The sequence below is a fragment of the Myotis davidii genome, unplaced genomic scaffold (genome assembly GCF_000327345.1).
Source record: "Myotis davidii unplaced genomic scaffold, ASM32734v1 scaffold72, whole genome shotgun sequence".
NCBI lineage: Eukaryota > Metazoa > Chordata > Mammalia > Chiroptera > Vespertilionidae > Myotis > Myotis davidii.
Window position 1 is genome coordinate 2,522,554 of NW_006284618.1, and position 13,681 is coordinate 2,536,234.

The 13,681-nt window shown below is 62.6% G+C and overlaps 1 protein-coding gene across 1 annotated transcript in view; it reads left to right on the forward strand.

Moving 5' to 3' along the window:
* CFAP46 (cilia and flagella associated protein 46) overlaps positions 1-11,498 on the forward strand; it is a 52,853-nt gene extending 41,355 nt beyond the window's left edge. Inside the window, exons 43-59 of the mRNA XM_015572532.1 lie at positions 6-274; positions 522-692; positions 1,299-1,396; positions 1,748-1,824; positions 2,403-2,533; positions 3,060-3,181; positions 3,700-3,779; positions 5,204-5,404; positions 6,811-6,881; positions 6,966-7,026; positions 7,094-7,129; positions 7,676-7,778; positions 8,443-8,555; positions 9,675-9,756; positions 10,230-10,366; positions 10,481-10,561; positions 10,905-11,498. Of these exons, the coding sequence (XP_015428018.1) occupies positions 6-274; positions 522-692; positions 1,299-1,396; positions 1,748-1,824; positions 2,403-2,533; positions 3,060-3,181; positions 3,700-3,779; positions 5,204-5,404; positions 6,811-6,881; positions 6,966-7,026; positions 7,094-7,129; positions 7,676-7,778; positions 8,443-8,555; positions 9,675-9,756; positions 10,230-10,366; positions 10,481-10,561; positions 10,905-11,026 (1,955 nt within the window). The 3' untranslated portion in view covers positions 11,027-11,498. The remainder of the gene's footprint in view (positions 1-5; positions 275-521; positions 693-1,298; positions 1,397-1,747; positions 1,825-2,402; positions 2,534-3,059; positions 3,182-3,699; positions 3,780-5,203; positions 5,405-6,810; positions 6,882-6,965; positions 7,027-7,093; positions 7,130-7,675; positions 7,779-8,442; positions 8,556-9,674; positions 9,757-10,229; positions 10,367-10,480; positions 10,562-10,904) is intronic.
* The last annotated feature ends 2,183 nt before the right edge of the window (positions 11,499-13,681 follow it).

Genomic DNA, 13,681 nt, shown 5'->3' on the forward strand with positions numbered 1-13,681 from the left:
CCGCCTGCCCGCCCGCCACGCCCGCCACGCCTGCCCCACCCGAAGAGCTAGCCTGGGCCTGGGCCGGAGCCTGAGCCTGTCCCTGCACCCGCAGAGGAGGAAGGTGCTGGCCCAGCGGTACCTGGCCCAGGCGACTGAGGTGTTGCTGCAGTGCCTGCAGGTCGCCCTGGGCAACAGCCTCCTGGAGGTTGCGAGGGCCGCCAGCCTGGAGATGGTGGAGTGCATTGGCACCCTGGACCCCACGGCCACCTGCCAGTTCCTGATGCTGTCTCAGGTGTGGCTCTGCTCTGTGCACCCTCCGGGCCACCTTGGCAAGGGAGGGAGGCCCCAGCACCCTGTGCCTCTCCTGCTGGTGGCTCCGCCAGCACCAGCTGGGCTGTGGCTGCGGCCTGTGTGAAGGACGGTGCTCACTTAGAGGAGAGGCCATCTCCTTCCCCTGAGCCCAGGCCCCTCTTCCCCATGTCCCGTGGGCCCACGAGCCTGGCCGGGCCGGGCCCTCGCACTCCCTCGGTCTGTTCCAGAGCTGCTCAGTCTCAGAGATGATGCGGGGCGTGCTGCTCTCGGCCACGGCCAACACCAGCAGCTCGCAGCTGGCGGCCCTGCTGCACCTGGAGAACAGGCTGAAGCGCCAGGAGCGGACCTCCACCAGCCAGTTTGCCGGTGTGGAGCAGAGGCTGGCTGCCATTTCCAAGGTGACTGAGCTGGGGACGCCCTCGAACCCTGGTCAGCTTTTGCACACTTGAAGCTCATTTCATCAGAAAGCAGAAGTGAGTGGTCAGCTCAGGGGGCGGGGGTGGCGTGCAGGAGAGCAGGCAGCTGGAACCTTCTGGCCTTTGTCAGACCTGTCAGTGCATGGGCCCCGGGGAAGGAGGGACACAGGGCTGAGGGCAGGCAGAGGGGACGGGGTGGCATGTGCACACGAAACCGGGTGCATCTGTGCCCTTGACTGTGCATGTGCGTGTGCATGGCTGCGTGTGTGGTGTGCTGGCGGCAGGAGGCTCAGGGAAGAGGCTGCACTATTTTGGTCTGCGTGCACGTGTGCTTTGGGTCATGCAGATCAGGTTTCTGACATTAGTGAAGAGCCAGGTAATTCTGTGTGCATCTGCTGCCCCCTTGTGGTGTCCATGAGCTATGTAGAGCTCCTGCCTCAGCCCCAGCCTAGGCAGAACCCCAGCAGCCACCCTGCTCACCCCACTGCACCCCACCCCCTGCTGGTCTGTCTCCTCAACAGAGAGGATGATGAAGCCAGCAACCCACCCCACACCGCACAGGGGTTCGCTGATCTCTTTGTCATACAGGCATGGCAGAACCTCTCGGTCACGGAACAACATTTTAACCACTTAAATGAGATTCCTCCCACTTTTCGGATCCTCTCTCTGCACCACTCCCCTGACAGGTAGGTCGATTCCTATTCTTATGCCTGCCCCCCACCCACAGCAGGGTCCTGGAGGCCACGGTGCCACCTCCTGGCCGTAGGGGGGCCCTGTGTGTCGAGGGTCACCATTCACATGGGGCAGAACCGGTTCGCTTGTCTGGAGAGAAGGTGGCTGGCCCAGCCCCCGGCAGAGGCCACCGACGGCTCACAGCTGTGTCCACATGGGCCTGTTTTAGTTCTGCATCTTGACTTCGCCAGGCGCTGGTGGGGAGGGTGCTCCTGTTGGGGGTGCACGTGGCTCACAGAAGCTGTGTCTTGGGGGGCTGCTCTGGGACCCTACGAGCTACCCTGCACCATGCCTCCTGCTCACAGGAACCATCTGTATGGTGCTGTCTATGAGAAACCCAAGTTCATCCCCACAGCCAAAGGGAAGCTGGTCCAAGTCGGGGGTGAGTTTCCGGAGCAGGTATTGACCCAGCGCTGGACACACCTGCGACCTCCAGAAACATGTTCCTCCTGGGGGCGTGGTGACCCCATACTCCATTCCTCTCACCCCGCGGGGGTTGGGCAGGTTCAGCACAGTCTGGTGGGAGGCATCTCAGAGTGGAGAGCCCCAGCCACCAGCAGGGTGACCCCCGCACCGTCTCTGAAGCTCATCCTGAGTAACCGGGACTCTGTCCACAGCCAGGACCAGACCCTTGGGGAAGCCCCTGGGGCCAGAGGACTAGCCCAGCTGCCTGAGCTGACCCCGTGCCGGGTCTGCCGCCTCAGCCCATGTCAAATGCCTCGTTTCTGTTTTCCCTTCTTTCCTCAACCTTTCGGGCCCCGGCCCTCCCAGCCCACCCTCCTGCCTTAGGGGGTCAGTCCCCCACCCCAGTGCTGGCTGGGCACGAGGGTCCGCCCCCAGGCGGGCGAGCCTTGTGGAGAAGCCCTGTGCCCACAGTTTTCTCAGGAGTCCCACGTGTTCATGACCAAGGGCGGGTCTGCGAGGCTGGGTGAGGGGCCGCGGCAGTGTCTGTCTCCACAGATGCCTGCAAGGTTGCGCGGGTGGCTGTGAGCCCGGCCGCCTTGTCTGGCCTGGTGGCCAGCGCCCAGCAGTTCCGGGAGCAGAGCCAGGCGGAGGTGTGCAGCAGGGACAGAGCCCTGATCTTCGGCCTGGTGAGGCCCCAGCCCCAGCCCAGCTGTCAGGGCTGCCACACCATCAGGGGACCGGGACCCCCGCCTGGCCGCAGTAAGGTGGGGGGGAGCTGGGCAGGGACCCCCTCAGTGGGTACGGGGCACCGACCAGGCACTGCAGGACACCCAGGTCGGCCTGCCTGCTGGGCAGGGGCCAACTTTTCTTTGAATTCCTGAGCCCAGTCTGATGCAGACACCTCCGTGCTGTGAGCAGAGGATCCCCGTGGGGCTGGGGGTGCCCAAGAGGGGTGCCCTCAGAGGGGTGGCGGGAGAAACTGACCATCACTGAGCATGGTCTGTGGGGCCCAAGGACTCTGGTGCTGAGGCAGGTGGTGGGTCCAAGGCGCTTCATGTGCTGCTGAGCTGGGCCCCGGCCACCAGGCTGCCTCCGGAGTGGCCTGTCCCTGCGGGTCCCCACACAGCGGGGTGGCACCCCTCTGCTCTACCCAGATGCATCCCATGTGGCCCCCCGGCACCTTCTGATCATGGGCTGTTTGGCTTTGGACAGAAATCAGGAGGCGCAAACTCCGAAAGGCAGAGGTACCCTCTCCTGAGACTCAGCGACATCCTGAGGGCCATGGAGGACTACCTGCGCCCGCTGTTCTCGCTGCTCCGCAGCCCTGAGCCCAGGTCCCGTGCCCGGTGCTCTGGGTGTCAGGGCCTGAGCGCTGCACACCCAGGGGGCTGAGTGACGGGCGGGCGGGCGGGCGGGAAGCCACACCCCTCTTCCTCTGCTCCCGCTCCCACGGGACACCCTGTGCTTCCTGAGGGTCTCTGCACCCCCAGAATGCCTGCACCCCCAGAATGCCCGGCTCTGTCCCATCTGCCGTCTGCCATTGGGAAGAAGTCCCGCTCCTCTCACACCGTCTGCTGGGGTGTGGGTGGGACAGCAGGGCGGGGGGCTGGCCGTGGATGTGTTTCTGGCAGGAAAGCTGGCAGTGGGGTTGGGCCTGGGACCCCCGGGGCCGGGCAGCAGTCAGTCGGGGCCCTGAGCCTGTTCGCTGGCGCCTGCGCGCAGCTCCCCGGCCCCCATCTGTGGGGCACTGGCTGCGTTAACGAGAAACGGTCCAAAGCGATGCGCTTGGCGTTCCTGCTGTGTGTGGTTTCCGGGTATTTTTCACACCTGAACGTGTACCTCTGACTTTCAGAATCCACGTTTCGTCGACCATTGGGGACTTGGGGAGAGCAAAGCCCAAGGACAAGGATCGGAAGCAGTCCATCGCCCCAGGTGAGGGGCAGCGGCAGGGGGGCGCCAAGGCCGTGAGCGGCTGGAGCTCAGGAGCCCCTGTGGCTGTTGGTGAAGAAGAAGCCTGGCTGGGACTCGCCCCACCTGTGAGAGCCGCGGGGGCTGGCAGCTGCCGGGCGGGCCCGCGGGCCTCCCTCCAAGTGTCTCCCCGGGGCGCTGGGCACAGCTGGTGGCCGGGACGGCCTCAGAGGCTGTGTGCCCCGCCACCTCTGTCACCACCTGGCCGCGGGGTCAGCTCCAGGGCAGCCTGTGCCCGTGGCTCATGGCCCTGGGCACTTTGCAGGCAGAGCCCTTGCCCTCACAGCTGGGGAGGCCCGCTAGGGGTGAGCCAGGGCCTCATCTCTCGCCTGGTGCCTAATTTCACAAGCCGCTCTTTTTTATTTTGATTGTTTAATCTATGCCTGAGAATATTTTTCCATTGATGTTTAGAGAGATCGCAAGGGGGTGGGGAGGAAGGGGAGAGTGAATGAGACAGAGAGAAACATTGATGTGAGAGAGACATCGATTGGTTGCCGCCTGCGCCAGCCCTGACCTGGACTAGGAATCGGTCCTGCACGTGCTCTTGACGGGGCATCAAACCTGAGACCGTTGGTCCACAGGCCGACACTCTGACCACTGAGCCAAACTGGCCGGGGCCATAAATTGCTCTTTTAAAAAGGCACTTCATTCATCTACCCTTCTTCCCCCGCAAAGACTTGCCGAGCAGAGGGAAATGGGCAGTGACTTTGTCAAAAGTGCTTTGACCTCCTCAGGGTGCTGATGCCCACAGCACAAGGTGCAGACCCTCAGAGATGAGGCCCCGAGCGCCACCGGGGGCCCGTCCACCCGACTGAGGCTGGAGGGTCCGAAGACAAGTCCCGTCCACACGCCAGCGCCGAGGCCAGGGCGTGGCCTCCCGAGGCCACTTTTGTGGCTGAGATTCTGCCCCCAAGTCCCTGCATCCGAGGAGCCCAGCCGCGCTCGGGGCCAGGGCACTGTCTTCACTCCGCCACACGTGTCGGAGAGGGCGGGCTTTCTCTACCAGGAGACAGGACCGTGGCTCCTCCGTGGGCTCTGTGGGCCCCTGGAAAAGCCTTTCTCCAAAGGGCCCTCTACGCGGCTGCCCCGGCGGTCACGACCCCTCTCTGGCCTCCTGAGGGAGGAGGGGGTTGTGCAAATGTCGGTCCTTTGGAAGGGGGCTCCCTGGTTGGGAGGAGCCACATCATCCCAGGACCTGCCTCAGGGAGTGGCCGCCCACGCCGGTCCGGTCCTCAGAGACACGGAAGACCCGGCACCCCTGTGACCCCGCCCTGCTGCACCATCAGACCAGTGTGTCTCCCCCAGAGAGGCCACATGCCTGGGCCCTGCTCTCTGCCAGGGGGGCCACCGCGGCCAGGCAGTGGCTTCAGCAGTGACTTTTGCCACAGGGTTGGCCACGCCAGCAGCCAGCTTCCTCCCGCCCCCAGTGGAGCCCGAGGTGGTGGACACCGTGGTCCTCATTGTGGACAGGCCGCTCCTGGAGCTGCCCCTGGAGGGCCTGCTGGTGCTCCGCGAGGGGGCCATCTCCTCCGTGTCCCGGGAGTTCTCCCTGCAGATGTTCTACAACCACCTCCACCAGGAGGAGGCAGGTGAGTGCGGCCCGGGCCGGCCGGGGGTTCGTTTTGAATGGAGCTGCTTGCTTTTATCATGCGAGGTCACTAACTCCTGTCATAGTTACCAGAAAGGTCTTTATAGTGCACCTGCTGTGTGCCAGTGTCTGTCAAGATTGCTCTTGGCCGCACAAACTTGTCTCCTGTGGGGGGGGGAGGGGTTCAGGGGGTGGGGAGAGGCTCCGCTGCGGTGCCGGGTGTGCAGACGGGTGGCGCATGGGAATCCTCCTCGCTGGGCACGCTGCTGATTTCCGCAGGAACAAGCACGTCAATCAACATGAATCCGATGGAAAATAAGTAGATTGGATTTTTGCCGCCATCCAAGATGAAATCCCAAGGACCAAATCTGCCCTTCGACTTGAAACAAGGAAAACCCCCGACGAGAGGCACAAAGCAATAATTTTCAGACTTTGGAGACCTGGCAGCGGGGACCGCACTGAGGGGGCTAGGCCACCACTGAGCAGTCACCGCAAATACGGGGGAAGCGAGGCGAGCTGCAGACAGCGCTCAGTTAGTCCAACAAAGGCAGGAAAGAGGGAGTGGAGCCCAGAGGGGCTGGGACAGAGGGAGCACCTGTGACCACCTGTGCAGGCGAGGCCGCTGCGGGGTGACATGCCAGTCCCCAGTCGGGTGCCTTAAAGAAACCTGTTTAAACCAAAGGGGGGAAATGGGGGGGAATCAATGATGGAAAACATACAAAAGCCACAGGGGACCCACGGTGCTGCCTCCGCGTGCAAGTCCCCAGGGAAGGGGCCCTGTCACCCCGGTAGGGCCTCTCGGCTTTGAACGTTTATATCAGAAAATGACACGGTCTGACGCGCATGAGTAAGCAGCTAAGTGAGGAAGTGAGAGCGAGACGCAGGAAATCCAAGGGAAGCAGAGGACGGGCCACAGCAAGCACGTGAGCCATCGACAGAAGAGAAAATGCAGCCACAAACTGGTTGTTTGGGAAAAAAAAAAGTCAAGACAAAGAGGAGAACCCCACATCCGCGCTTCCGACATAGGTGGGGACTGTCACTGTTCCCGAACCCACAGCTGCTGCACAGTGAGCGGCCGCCAGGGGCCGGCTGTGTGGAGAGAGGCGCCAGGGGGGCCGGCACCCTGGGGGTGCCCAGTGGGGTGTGTGCATGGTCAGTGGGCAGGCCTGGCCCAGGCCTTTCCCCGCCCTCTGAGTCTTTACATTTGAGGTGCCACTGCCATTTCACATTTAGAAAACATAAAGGGAGCAGTTCTCCCTGCACCTTGCTTTGGTGTTGAGGTGAAGTTCACGCCACATCCGACCGACCATTTCAAAGCGAGCAGAGTGGTGTCCGGCGGCCGCGGTGTCCTGCACCCACCTCCGGCTCGTCCCCCGGCATCACCACTTCCTTCCGTGTCTCCAACAGACCGGACCACGAAAAAGGGCTCCAAAGGCAAAGAGTTAAAGAGGAGAGGCCCAGGGAAGAAGAGCCGGAAGGTAGGTGGGCGAGGGCCGCTGGCCGTGGGCTGAGGGCCCGGGTGCCGCCAGAGCCAGGCCCCACGACCCAGCCTGTCGTCACAGGGCAGCGCGCCCCGAGTCATCCCTCCCGACGCCATCTTAGTCGACGCGGACAACTTCAAGTGTATCCTTTGCCGGGCCCACCGCCCAACACCAACCTGCGGTCCTGGTTCTCCTTAACCGAAGCCCAGACGTCGTGGACCCCTTCGAGGAGGCCCAGGGTCCAGGTGAGCACTCGCACGGCCCCTCCCCGCTCTGCGTGCACACACACATGCACACGCCACACCCCACCCTTGGCATCAGGCGTGGCCTGGGCCCCCACGGGGCAGCTCCAGGCGCTTGGGCCTTTCCTTCCTCTCAGGCCTCCTGCCCCCAGGCTCTCGGTATTTAATTCTGAGATTTAAAAAAATTTTTACTAGAGGCCCAGTGCACAAAATTTGTGCACTGGCAGGGCCCCTAGCGGCTGCTGGCTGCCGCCAGGTCCTCCCTCCCTCCCCTGGCCGGCCCCGCCCCCTGGTCGAAATCCGGAACCCTGGGTCGAGGGGACAGTTTGCATACTACGCTTTTATTATATAGGATTTTTTGGGGTGAAACTGGTTTTGCAAATCTCTCCTCGAGGGAGGGAAGGAGACCAGCGTCTCCATTAGCAGTGAGTGCGGCACCGCACGGCCGGTGCCACGTGAGGCCGAGCCCAGGCCCCGCCCCACAGCCCCGCATGCTCCAGGCCAGTGACGACGCTTCTGTGTTTTGCCTCCATTCCATTCTCATTGCAGGAACATGGCTGCCTGTCTCCGTAACCCGGGAAATTTTGGATAAATACAAAGACTCGTTCACCGCGCGATGGGTGGGACATCTGGGAAAAAAGCTCTTTCCAAGGTTCGGTCTGGGTTCCCGGGACATTGTCCTGCGGGGCTCCCTGCGCCAGGGGGTGCTCTTCCCGGGGGGCCGCTGTCCTCAGTCTCCACCTGGGCCCCTTCCCTCCCCGTCTCCCCTGTCTCTCCCTCAGGCCCCTCCTGCCTGAGCCCCAGTTCTGTCCTGTGACCCCTGACTTTCCTTCATCTCACTCTGGGCTCCTTGGCCGTCGTGGTGCCTGGGTCAGGGCGTGGTTGTCCTCACCCTGTTTCACAGCTGAGGACCTGGCCCCCAGGGGTGGCCCCGTCCAGGGTCCTACAACCCGTCCAACGGGGCATGTCCTGTGGGTGCCCTCGGGGACTGGGCGTGCTTGGGGTCAGGGAAGTGTCCCTCTAGCACTTCCCAGAGCCATGCCCAGTGAGATGGGGTCCCCTCCAGGGACACGGGGACCGCCCTTCTCCCGAGATTCGCTGGCGCCAGCTCCCAGGGACCCTGGAGTCAGAGCCAGGAGAGGCCCCGCGGGAGGGCGCGTGCAGGGGGCTCTGTGCGTCTCAGCCGCTGAGTGGGGTGGAGGGAAGACGGGTGGGATGTCTGTGCTTTAAAATCTCATCCCCGGAGGGTGTCCCCTGGGGCTCCCGCATGTGCCTGTCCCTGGCTGGCCGCCCGCTCACCGAGCCCCTCCCTGCAGCCAGGCCGAGTGGGAGCAGCTGCTGGGCCGCTGCGAGGGCTTCTTCTTCTACGGGATGGAGAGCTTCCTGTCGCACTTGTCGGTGGAAAGGTTGGCTGCCATGAACTTGGAAGGTGAGCGGGTCCTCTGAGGGCCCCCTCAGCCGGGCTCTCCTCCAGGACCGCGGGCGCCAGAGGACTAGGTGCAGGACAGAGCCACCTCGGCAGGGATGTCACCTCTCAGGGGCCCCATTTAGACTTCCAGGCCTGGCAGCCCACAGGGCAGGTGGGGGTCACCCTCCCCGTCGGGCCTGCGGAGGACGGGGAGGCTGGGGCGTGTCTGCTACACGCGGGTCACCTGCCCTGCCCACCAGCCCCTCTGTCTGAACTTCCGCCCCCCACCCCAGGACACCGCCAGGGGCTGGCGGCACTTTCAGGGACCCCTCAAGGAGGCCCCTCCCCTTCGGGTGCGTGTCCCCATGGATGGCAGCCTGGGGACGCTTGTCCCAGTCTCCTTTCCATTCCCCCGACTCACGCTGTGGGGCCACGCAGGACAAGACCCCACTCCACCCTGTAAACATGTCACCTGGGAGGTAGAAACAGGGGCTCTTTGAAACTGACCCGAGCCTTCCCAGACGGGATGGCCAGGCAGCCCAGAAATGTGAAGGTCACAGGCCTCGTGGGCCTCAAGTTCTTTTCCCATTTTTAAATCAGGTTACTTGGGGTGTTTTTGTTTGTTTTGCTATTGAGTTGTAGGATTTCCTATATTTAGGATATTAACCCCTTATTCAACATTTGGTTTGCAAACATTTTCTTCCATTTAAAACAGTATGGTACTGCCCCCGGGGCCGCCCAGCCAGGCCACCCTGGGAGCGGGGTGGGCCTCTGCCGCTGTGGGGCTGCTGCACGCCCACCCCGGTGCATCTCGGACACTGGCCCCTGTCTCAGAGGGCATGGGGGCCGGGGCGACCAACTCCTCGCCCTGTGCCCAGTCCAAGCCAGATGCCTGGTCGGGGTGGCGTGCTGGGAGCTAAGACCCCTCGTAGGGCGGGCCCTGCTGGGGTCCCGGGCACAAGAAGGCTGAGACGGGTGTGGGCTCCTGAAGCGGATAATGTCCTGAGCGCCCGTGCGGCCAGTGACCCCGAAAAGGGCCTGCAGTTCACACCCAGGCCTCAGGCAGCTGGGGCTGTTTCTGTGGTCACTGCACCGGAGACGCCAGCCTGCAACCCCACCTCCCCCGCCTGTGTCCTGCAGACTGCCGGCTGATGGTCCTGCTGGACCTGAGCCGGTCCTACGAGAGCATGCGGCGGACGCTGGAGTCCTCGGAGCACAAGAGGTGCTGGTGGCCCTGCTGTAGCCGGGCTTGTGGAGGCTGCTGGGGGGCGTGGGGGGCATATGAATGATGGGCGCATCCCATAGGGAGTGTGGGGGGAAGTGCCCCTGCAAGCTGTGGGCAGAGCCCCAAGAGGGAGCCAGGCCTCCACGACGGGCTCCCACACCCTCCCTGCAAAGTCTCGGAGGCCCCAGCAGCTGACCACCGGCCACCGGAGCCTCGAGGCTGCTGGGGTTGGGCCGGGAGCCAGAGGGCCGGCAGTTGGGAGGGTGCCCCCAGCACGCGCACCCCAGGGACCTGGACTTCCTCTCACAGCGGGTGCCCTGCAGAGGGACCTGAATGCCTTTTTTGTGGCATTTAAGTTTGGGGGTGGGAAGTTTGAAGAGCTGTCAGTCCAGATACGCGTTCCAGCCCTTGGTGCTGTTTGGGGTGAGGACGGAGCGGGCTGTGTCCCACGGGAGCTTGGTCCCCTGCAGTGTCCCCCAGCTGGCCCTGGAGGAGCCCATCGAGACGGCCATCCTGCTGAGCCTGGTGGGGGTCAAGAGCATCCTGGCGAACCAGTGGCCGACAACCCTGCAGGACAACGCGCTGAGGGCCAACATCCTGTGGGAAAGTGCGTGGTGCCGGCCTGTCCCACACCCTGAGCCTCCATGGAAGTCCGCAGTGGGGGCGAGGGGGGGGGGCGGGAAGGAGGGTCCACGTCTCTGAGGTGGAATTTCTTCCCCAGATCTGCTGGCATTTGGCAAGACAACCGGGAGAGTGGCCCGGCTCCTTCAGAGGATGGAAGCCGGTGAAATGGTTGGCCACGGTAATGAGACTGTCCGCCTCCCGCCCCCGCCTCCCGACCTGCAGGGTCAGGGTCCCCGCCTCCACGCCCGCACGGCCTCCTGCAAACCGGCCCACAGCCGGGCCGGGCCTCTGCGCCCGCAGGGGAAGCTCCGGCCATTAGATCTGCTAATTTGTCTTTAAAACGGTTCAAGTGACACCAAGTCTGAAAGCCCGGGGGTGTGTTCACAGCAGCATCCAGGCCTGGGGGTTGTGTTGCAGGCAGAGCCAGGAGCACCCTCTCCTCGCCCACCCAGGCGCCTGGCCCTGGGCTGGGGCCCCAGACTTCCTGCTCCCGGTGAGCCTCCTGTCCCCTCTCCCCTCAGACGAGTCTCTACAGACCCCCAAGAACAGGCTGATGTTCCGACCACAGCTGCACGGCTCTGAGTGGCCCTCCACCAGCCTCAACCTGGTCCTGTACGGGCTGCCGAACCAGGCCATCGTGTGATGCTCCCGTCCCGCCCGCTGTGCCCCTGCACGCCCGCCCCCGGGCCATCCTGCTGGTCTGAGTGCCTCCCCTTCGCCCCCCGTGCCACCTGCCTCCTCCACCATCATCCGGGGCCCTCCCAGGGTCTGCCTGCACCTCTGCACCGGGACCCTCATGGAATGGGAGGACCCAGGAGGGGCCCGGCAGGCAGGTGGGGTGAGGGCTGCACTGGGGGCCACCCCAGGCTGCCTGGACTCCTGAACCCACCCTGCCCTGTCGAGGGGGCGCATCTATCCCCGGGGACCTGGCGGAGGGGTGGTCTCCACCCCCATGAGCCGTCAGCAGCAGGGGTGCCCTCGGGAGACCGTTTCTGGCCGATGTCCCTGGGGACGAGGCTCGTGATCCTGGGGGGGCCATGCCGGTTCCGAGACAAGGAACACTGTTGGGCCCTTTTGTTTTCCATGTAAGAGCTTCAGTAAAGGACGGAACCCAGCTCCTGCGAGTGCTGTCTGTGGCCGAGATGCTGGGTGGTGGCGGGCCGGGCCCAGCCTCGGGTCTGGGAGTCACGTTACCAGCACCTTGTCCCATCCGGCCGTGTGAAATGAGCCCCCCACCTCCCCCAGAGGTCCCCACTTGGGTGGGCTCCCAGCCCGGCAGAGGAAGGGACAGGTCCTCACATGGCCCTGTCCTCGCAGCCAGGACCTCCCAGCCCAGGTCACCTGCCACCACCGGATCAAGGTGGGCTGTGTGTTCAGCGGGACCCGGACTGTGGAGCCAAGTGGAGCAGAGCTACCAGGTGTGGCATGAGCAGGTGCCATGGGCCGGCTCTGTGGCTCTGTTCTGTCCATGCGTTTCCTCACCAGGGGAGAGGCGAAGGGGAGATGATGGCATAAAGCAAGACCGGGTTGGTGCCCCCCCCCCCCACCAGCCCCCTTGCTGGCCCTCTGACCTTGGCACGTGTGTGCCCCACGCTGGGTCAGCAGATTGGATGGGGATGCCCACTCCCTCCAAATGTCTTGGCTGATTGGCCGGCACTGGACTTGCCAGCCCTACGCCCTGCGCCCCAGCCCCATGGCAGGTCCTGGGGGCTGAAGGGAGCCGTGCAGGGGGAGCAGTGGGCGGCGCACAAGGCAGGGAGAGCCAGCAAGCAGAAGTGGGGCACACACACACATGCATGTATACATATGTGCATGTACAGGCTCTCACATGCATCCACGTGCACACAGGTGCACGCACCCACACACGCAAGCCTGTGGAAACAGCACAGTGTGGGGTTGGGTTCCCGTTCGCCACCGTCTGCACTATTTATGCCGCTTTCCGTGAATCTGTAGTTAATTCAATATAAAGTGTTTTGAAAGCTCATCTTTGATAATATTGAAAGGTGGAGATTCCTCCTTTTTTGTTTGATTTTTTCCAAATATATACACATAATTGCTCCAGGTTTTTTTTAAAAGCTAACTAATGACCAGGGAATAAATTTGGATCAGAGCAGCGTTGGAAATATGAGCTTTCTTGTGGCGAGGTGTTGGCACGCGCCCAGACAACAGGAGTAAAAGCTTCTGGAGATATTTCATTGCATGCTCACTGCTCACCTCCCCTGTGTCTCCTCACGTGAGTGCGATTTCATGCATCAAAGACGCTAAAATAACTTTCTGAATTATGTCCCAGCAACATAACAAATCACATTATCAATTAACTTCTACAATAGAAGTGGCTTTCTGTAATAGATCCAAGCGTGAAAAAATTACGTGGGTGAAATTTATGTAACCCTAAAAACTGTAAGGAGAAGAAAGATCACTTTGAATTTATTGGTGATAATAGGGGACTGGAGGTAATTCGCATGGTGGACAGCCCTGTGTGACAGGGTGGCCAGTCTGCACGCTCTGGACAATTCCCACAAAGGACACGGGTGGGTGACAGGGCTGGGCAGCAGAATGACCACTCTGCCAGCCAGCCGCCCCCGCCAGCGGGTCGGGGTGGGAGCCGAGGGCAGGCGGCTCTGGTCCAGGCTGAGTTCTGGACGGGCTCCGTGACCTTGAGCCGGTTACTCAGGAGCCTCAGACTCCCTGACCCAGGACTGCCCATCGCTGGGGCCTGACCCCACCCACAGTCCCAGGTCCCCATTGGTCCAGGCCGTCTGTGTCCCGGTCCCCCCCTCCCAGGCCGGCAGGGAGTGTCTTGCTCACCATTCACCTTTTTAAAAGTTCTACTTTTTTTCTTAATTGTCTTGAAAATAGTGATTTCCATATTTTAAAGATAAGGAGTGTTTTTATTGTAGGAAATTTGGAAAATAAAGTCCTCTCAGCAGACAGCAAAGGTCACCGTTTGATGGATATCTTTTCTCTGCCCGCTTTCTGCCCCTCGAGCTCCCATGGGGTCTGGACCAGCCCCCTGCAGTTTCGCTGAAGGACTGTCCATTCCAAGGTGGTTTTTAAAAATCAGAACCCACGTTTAAAACATCTCTACCCTCAGCAGGCCACCTGCACACCCCAGGGTCCCCTGTGCCTGGAGGGGGGCCTGTTCCAATGGGGCTGCTCCTCGTGGGGAAGTGGGGGCTGGGGCCCCGGGCACACCAGGTGCCCCATCACTGGGCCCAGGTGCTGTGGGCTCGGTGTCCACACCTCACGTTCCTCCCTCACTGTACCCTCCGGCCCATGCTCCTGAGGTGGCCACCTA